General features: G+C 63.8%; 1 protein-coding gene across 2 annotated transcripts in view; it reads right to left on the bottom strand.

Moving 5' to 3' along the window:
- Window positions 1–1016: 1016 nt before the first annotated feature.
- Window positions 1017–7500, bottom strand: part of UNCX (UNC homeobox) — a 67552-nt gene continuing 61068 nt past the window's right edge. The window contains exons 1-3 of one of the 2 annotated variants that reach the window (XM_042921950.1): window positions 4990–5278; window positions 4576–4751; window positions 1017–2514 (exon numbers count right to left, since the gene is read on the bottom strand). In XM_042921950.1, the coding sequence (XP_042777884.1) occupies window positions 1339–2514; window positions 4576–4751; window positions 4990–5278 (1641 nt within the window). In that variant the 3' untranslated portion in view covers window positions 1017–1338. Of the gene's footprint in view, window positions 2515–4575; window positions 4752–4989; window positions 5279–7500 lie in introns of those variants that run through there. The other variant, XR_006197750.1, reaches the window with a different exon arrangement.

The raw sequence follows: 7500 nt of genomic DNA, 5'->3' as shown, positions 1-7500 counted from the left end.
GGTGGCTTTTGCGGCACCGAGGACTCGGGGCCCAGGAAAATGAGGAGGGTGGGTTGGGATTTTGGCGGGGGGGGGGGGCCACGAGGGGGAGGAGGATTGGTGGTGGTTCACTTCGGGGTGGGGCGGCTGCGGGCAGGGGAGGGGGCCAGGGGCTGGCTGCAGGCTCCAGCCAAGTTTGCTAATATTTCTTCGCTGCAGATGTCCTGAAGCCCCCGAAGGGTCCCCCGGGGACCCGGACCCTATTAGAACAAATGTGCACTGCTTTTGTAAAGAGGCGCGTTGGCGGCGCCTGTCCTATTACAGACGACACATGATCAATAGGCTGATAACGCAGCAACATCAATATAAGCGACAGAACAATGAGGGATATCATTGGGCATCTATCTTAATATAGCCGGCTACAAGAGCGCTGACAAAGAGTACGGCTCATGAAAATTCCGCCCCACGACTCCCGTCTCCGCTCCAATATGCGCACGCACTCCCCCAGCTGCCGGCGCTATTATTCTCCAATTTCAATTTGACACCCCAGCCTTTCATGCTAATTCTATTATTGTAGGAAGTTTATGTGATTTCATATCACTAGAAATCGGTAATGTATAATAACCCTTTGGGCAAGAAACCCAGTCCCCGCAGCAGCCACCGGAAAATAATTACTTTCATATCAAAACTCTGCAGGAGCCCAGCGGCCCGGCCCTTGCAGCCCCCGGCTCCGTCACCCCGCGCCGCGCGCCCCGGCGTGTGCCAGCGCGGGGGTGCGCGCGGGGGCGCGCGCGTGTGTGGCGCCGGGTGGGAGGGGGAGCGCGAGGGAGGGCAGGAGAGGGGGAGCCGCGGACGCATAAATTTGTTCAATCAGAAAACACAAACACACACGCACACAAAAGGAGGCATTAAGCGCGGACCCCGGGGGAGGTGAGGAGCCTCGTCCCTGCCCCGCCCGCGGGGAGAGGAGTGGAAAACGGAGGGGAGGAGGGGCCACACTGGGCGCTCGGAAATCGGAAAAAGATGGACCTGAGAGCTTGCGTTTGACCACCTTTATTTATCAAAAATGGCACATATATAAATATTCTTAGACATTTTTGCATTTTACAAGGCTGAGGATTCTTGTTGTGGGTTTTTGTGGGGGTTGTTTGCTTGTTGTTGTTTTGCTCCCCCGAGAGGAAGAGGGTCTCACCCCGAGTCCTGCGGTTGCTGCCTAGGTCCGAATCGAAACGGCGGTTTTCTTTAAAAAATAACCATAAAAGGAAGAAAACAGAAGAAAGAGGGAAAAGCAGGGTTTCTAAGCCGATCACCTGATTTCGTTGTGTGAGTCGCGCCTGAGCGAGCGGCGCGGGCCGCCCCTCAGTCCATGTCCACTTCGTCGCCCTCCGGCGGCGCGCTGGGTCCGGACTCGGCGCCCGGCTCTGGGGCCCCGCACAAAGCAGGCTCCCCGGCAGGGCTGGGAGCCCGCGGGACCGGCCCGGGCGACGGCGCGAGAGGCGGCGGCAGTGGGGCGGCTGGGCCGGCGGTCCCCGGATCCGCGCACTCCCCGCCGCCGCCCTCGGCCGCAGCCACGGCCGCGTCCCGGAAGGGCGCCGGGGTCGGGGCCCCCGGGGAGGCGACGGCGTCGGGGCTGCGGCGCGCGAAGGCCGAGTCCGGAGCGCCGCCGGGCCCCGGGAAGGCCCCGAAGCTGGCCTGAGCGGGCGGCGCGGGCGGCGCGGCGGGTGCGGGCGGCGCGTCCTTGGGCGCCGGCTCCGGACCCGCTGCGCCCTTGAGCGCGGCCTGTGGCACCAGGAAGCCGAGCGGCTGCGTGATGGGGTAGAGCAGGAAGTGGCCTTTGCCAATGAGGGTCCGCGGCGCGCACGGCAGCCCGGGCGCAAAGTCCAGCCCGGCGGCGGCCGCGGCGGCGGCGGCGGCGGCGGCCGCGGCCGCGGCGGCGTTGGCGGGGGCGGCTTTCCGGCGCGGCGGCGAGTCGGACAGCAGGCTCTCCACGCTGAACGGGCTGGCCTTCGGCAGGCCGGCGGCGCCGCGTTCCGCCGCCGCCCCAGGCGCACACGGGGCGGCGTCCTTGTCCGCGGGGCGGCCCGGCCGCAGCTGCGGGCCTGCGCCGCTTCTTTGGCTCGGGTAAAAGGCGGGGTCGCAGGTGCCGGGCGCGGGTGGTTCGCCGGGCGGTGCGGGCGCGGAACCCGCGGCGCCGGCGGCGTGCGCGCTCGGGCCCTTGGCCGCGGCCGCAGGAGGCGGCGGCTCGGGCGGCTCGGGGGACAGGCCGCCGCCGCCGCTGTCGCTGTCCGAGCTGGGGGCGCTGTGCAGGGACAAGCCGCCCGGCGAGTGCAGGTGGCGGCTCTGGCTCTTGAGCAGCTTCTTCTCGTGCTTGCGCTTCTTCTTCTCCATCTTCTCCAGTTCTTTGCGCGCGATCTCCTCCGGGTCCATCGGCTCGCCACTGCACGTGGTGGGGTGTGAGTTGTGAGCCGGCCGCCCCGGGCCCTTCTTCGTGTTCTCCTTCTTCCTCCACTTGGCCCGGCGGTTTTGGAACCAGACCTAGAGCAGCCGGACAGGGGAAAGGAAGGCACAGTCAGGCGGCGGGCTTGCCGCTGGGACTTCGGGCCTCCTCACTGCCGCCCCCCCCCCAGACAGGCCTGTACAACCTCGGTTCCGCTCCCGGCCGAGGGGTAGTGGAGGGGCGGGGGGCGCGGAAGCCAAGGCACGAGGCCCAGCCAGCCCTGAGCTGGGTTTCGGCACTCAAGCTGCAGGTTCCAAAGAGCATCTTTTTCACCCGGAAGGAGGTAGATGGGGCCTCTGGGCCAGCTTCCCACTCTGGCTTCTCACCTCAGGGAACTGGGAGCTGCCCCTTCGCTGGGTACGGCTGGTCTGGCCCCTGAGGGCTTCTGGTTCCTGGTCGGGAGGCGCGCAAGGAGCAGCCCCTCGTCGCCCCTCTTGGCTTCTCACAGCTCCTGTTCTAAGCAGCCTGCCTGGCCTGGTGCTGACCGTCTGGCCTGAGGACCACCAGTGGCTGGGCTCAGCTGCCCTCCACACCTGTCTTCGGCCCCCTGGAGACTGAGTCAAAGCCCACATATTGGGGGCCCCCCTAAAGGGAAATCTGGGTGCTTCTTCTAGAAGGGCCTGGGAAGCCGAACTTAGGGGGAGGGGTCCAGCAGCCTCCCCCTCCCCCTTCGCACACATCCTTCTTTCTGGAGGCTCTAGGCCACCAACAGAGCCCTCTGGAAGCAGTGCTGGGCTTAGGCCAGGGAGGAAGGCAGACAGGGAAGATGCCAGTCGCCAGGTGCTGCAGGAGCAGCCTGGGCCCCAGCAGCTCTTCTGCCCTCTGTGCAGGCCTTGTCCTGGGGAACCCTGGTCCCAGGTACCGGCTCCCCACCCCGTACACACAGGCAAATCTCTGTCGGCCCCAGGCACACCACCCTCCCGAAGAGATGGCGATAATCTGAATTCTTTGTTGGGGCCATGGAGAGACCAGGCACAATAGCGGCTGGCCTGGTCACAGGGAGCCTTGCTGGTGCCGAGGTGACGGTTCTAAGCTGTAACCTCTCCAAGGCTGGAGCTCGCTCCTTCCTTCCTTCCTTCCTTCCCATACTTTTTTTTGGGGGGGTGCAAATTCCAGGCTGACTTGTCACCAAGTAATGCTCATTATCATACGGGGGGGGGGGATGAAGAGGTCTTTGCTTAAGACACTTAAACAAATTGGATGAAAGGATTTATAAACGGAAGAGGTCATGAGGAGCAGCGCGAGCTGGGGTGGAGAACACCTTTTAGACAAAGCTATTGGTGCTAAACCGGCGTTGCCAGGCCTCTGCCTCAAAGCCCTGCTCCCACAGCTGCACACCCCAGCTCACCGCCACTCCGACCCCAGAAAAAGATTTCTGTACTTCAGGGAAACACCCGATTATGCACAATTCATCCTGAATTTTTAATCCAACAAACTGACACTATATTTAAAAAAAACAAAAACAAAAACCAACGCCGGCAATGTCCGAATGAAATCAAAGTACCGGGGAAAGAAAACCGAGAGTACGAAAGATTCAGACACCTTCTTCCCGCTGCCGTGTCCGCCTCCCCTTCCTCAGCTAACCTCCTTCTGCAAAGCGTTGGATAAATACATGTCTCCGTCTGAATATTTTAAAGGCGAGAGGTAAACAAACAAGCGCGTTTGCTCCAGGCCGAGCGCCGAGCCCCAGGCGAGGGCTAGGAAGGCTACGTGCGCCGGGCCTCCTCCAGGTCCGAGCCGGGCCGGCTCCCTCCCGCCCCCGCACCCCTCACCGCCCCCCCCCCCGCCCCCCACGCCGCCCAGCCCTCTGACACTTCATTCTGCGCCCTCGCCCGACCCCCACCACGCAGCTCCCGGGTCCGACGCAGCTGCTGTTCTGGTAACTTCGGGGCCTCCGGCCCCTCCCGAGCCACCTCGCTTTCTCTCCCGCGAAGCGTCGAACCCCGGCACCCCACCACCACCACCACCGCGGGGCCGGCGAGCGCGAGGCGGGCTCGGAAGCGGGGCCGCGGTCCCCACCTGGAACAAAGGCGGGGCCGGCGCCGGGCAGGCCTAGCGGCGGCGGGACGCTGCCTCCCGCGGGGAGCGGCGGCCTTTACCTGCACTCGGGACTCGACCAGGTCCAGGCGCAGCGCCAGCGCCTCGCGCATGAACACGTCGGGATAGTGGCTCTCGTTGAACGCCTTCTCCAGCTCCTCCAGCTGCCAGCCGGTGAAGTTGGTGCGGGTGCGCCGCCGCTTACAGCCCGGGCTCTCCTTGTCGGGGTCCCCCGAGTCTGCGGGCACGCAGAGGACGCCGCAGGGCTCAGCCAGGGCCCAGGCCACATCCACCCCCTGGACACCTGTCGGCCGCCCGGGTCCGGGGGCTCCTGCGCCGGGGTGGCAGACCGGGGGCGGGGGGTGCGCCGAGCCTCGTTCTGCAACACCCCCCCCCCCCCCCGCGCCCTTCGCCGCCCGCCCGGCAGCCCAGCTCCTGCGCCCGACGAGGGTGCCCTCTGCGCCCGCCGCACCTACCTGACAGCTTGAAGGGCTGGCTGTCGCCTCCTACCCCGCAGGCGGCCGGCAGCAGCGGCGTGGGGTTGACCACGGAGGCGGCGGCGGCGGCGCACGAGCCGCTGAGCAGGCCGTCGATGGAGAAGGGCACCGAGGCGGCGGCGGCGGCGGCGGCGGCGGCCGACTGCAGCTGGTGGCCGGCCAGCTCGTACACGTGGTGGTGGCCCAGCGGGTAGGGGAAGCCCACCACGCCGCCCAGCGAGCCCCCGAACTGGGCATGCGGGTGCTCCAGGAGGCGGCCGTCCATCATCTCGCGCGGGGGGCCGGCGGGGCCGGCGGCGGGGCGCGGGGGCGCGGGCCGGGGCCGGGGCGGGCCAGCGGCGGGAGGCGCGGGCGGCGGCGGCGGCGGCGGAGACAGGGACCCGGAGCCCTACACATGCTTCGCCCGCACTCCGGCGCTTTACTTTATCAACATCAAGCTCCCGATAATTAGCCGCGGCCCCGGGAATTTGGGACCAATAAGAAGCGCTAATCGGCTCTGACGTCAGAGGCGCGCTGGGTGCAAGGAAACGCTTTCCATATCGATTGCTAATTATACCTGACATGCACCTCAATAAACAGTATCAGGAACTGTCACAACAAGGGGGGGGGGCGGCAGGGAGGGAGGGGCGCGGCCCGGAGCGGGGCGGGCGCGGGCACCGGGAGCGGTCCAGGCAGGGGGCCCCGGCGAGCCCCCCCACTTCAATCCCCGCTGGCCGGAGCCCGCGCCTCCCCCCCGCCCCGGCGCGGGCTCCCCGCCCCTCTGCAAATCACTAATAGATTTCCCTTTAAAACATTCACCGGCGTGTTGTGGGGATTTTTCACCAGAAACGCTGTACTCTCTGAACCTTTAAAGTGATGCTGCTCCAATTACAGAGAGACATTGAGCGGCAAATAGACTGATCCAATAATAGGAGATTCATCATCCGCTCTTTCCGAAACTGTCACATTGAATTTAAAACTACAAGGGCTTCTCATCTCCTCTCCGGCTCCAGGCTCCAGGCGGCGGGGGAGAGGAGGAAGGAGAGGGAGGAGGAAGAGGAAGGAGCGGAGGGGGGGAGGGGGGAGGGGGCGACTCCAAAAGAGAATGACTCCTACAGAATGTAGCGCCCTGTCAATAAAAGGCATAATTAATGCCCTCTCTGACTGGCAGCCGCCTGCTCTATAGAAGAAGTGGGGGGGGGGGGGGGCGGGGCGCTGCCGAGACACCCTGATCCCCACCCTCCCCCTACTCTGTAAAGCAGGGGCACGGGGCTGGGGAGGAGGGGAGGGAGGGAGGGAGAGAAAAGTAACTTTGGGGTGGCAGCCAATCAGGTCCCCTACACAGGGATAAAAAAAAAAAATAAATACATCTCGCTTTGACTCGGCCTCTGAAGAATAAGGCCCAGGTACTCAACCCATTAATTATAATTAAATTATGTTCTCAGAGAAGTGTCTGTCACTCCCTTTCCCACTATAAAATATTGATAGACTCAGAGCTAAATCATTAAAGGACATATTCTTAAATAAGCAGCAAATTAGGACTGTGGGTAGAAGGGAAAGAAATCACGGTATACGTGTGTGTGATGTCCTTTGTAAAAAGTTTGCCAATGGGAAGGGTGCATTTTGCTGCGGCCCCAGCCCCCTGGACCTTATCCCTGTGATCCCTGTGGCCCCAGTGTGGCCTGAGATGGAGTCCGGGAGGAAGGAGGCACCGGGCCTCAGACCCTGTCAGTCCTGGGGGCCCGGCCGCCGGCAGCCTCTCGCCCAGCGCAAGGCCTTTGGTGTAAGTGGCTTTGGCCGGCCTGCCAAGCCCCAAACCCGGAGCAAAGGGAGGCAGGACGGAGTCTACGTGTCTGTGGTCCAACCCTGTCCGTGCGTCCTGGCCCGGGGAGGGGGCACACACGGCTCCGCCCGGGAGTGGGGGAGGACCGGCCTCGCGGCGCTGGACACGCGGCCGGGCCTTGGTCCTGACGGAACGTGCCCTGGCCGCGGCGGCCACGATATAATCACCTTCTCCCGTCTCATTGTTCGAGAGGAGGGAGAGGTGCAGGGGCGGGGGCAGGCCCGCGTCTCGCAGAGACCGCAGAGACCCAGAGGAGGTTTGGAATTTGGGGCCTTACCCGCCCCAGCCCCGGCCCGGCTCACCAGGAGGACGCCGCAAGTATTAATACCGAGGTCAGGGGCCAAGAGCACTACTTTTCGCCATAATTTAATTTCTTTCTCTATAAATACTAAATGTAAACTCTGTCCCTCCGACTCGATCTTGCCCGTGGCCGTAAGCGCCTCGTTCTCTGCCGGGTTCGCGAGGAGGAATGTGCCGGCGCGTGTTTCTGAATACAGAGCTGCAATCAATTCGGCCCGAGGGGAGGGCAGGGGAGGGGCGGGCGCCGGCCGGGCTCCCTCGCCCATCTCTCTTTATTATAATGAATTAATTCGACTTTATTTATCCCATTTTCTGGAGCTGACAGAATGTTAATTTGAGTTGAAATTTCGCTCGCCTCTCACTCTCTG

The sequence above is a fragment of the Panthera leo genome, chromosome E3 (genome assembly GCF_018350215.1).
Source record: "Panthera leo isolate Ple1 chromosome E3, P.leo_Ple1_pat1.1, whole genome shotgun sequence".
In the NCBI taxonomy this organism is placed as follows: Eukaryota; Metazoa; Chordata; class Mammalia; order Carnivora; family Felidae; genus Panthera; species Panthera leo.
This window is presented reverse-complemented; position numbering and strand designations above follow the sequence as displayed.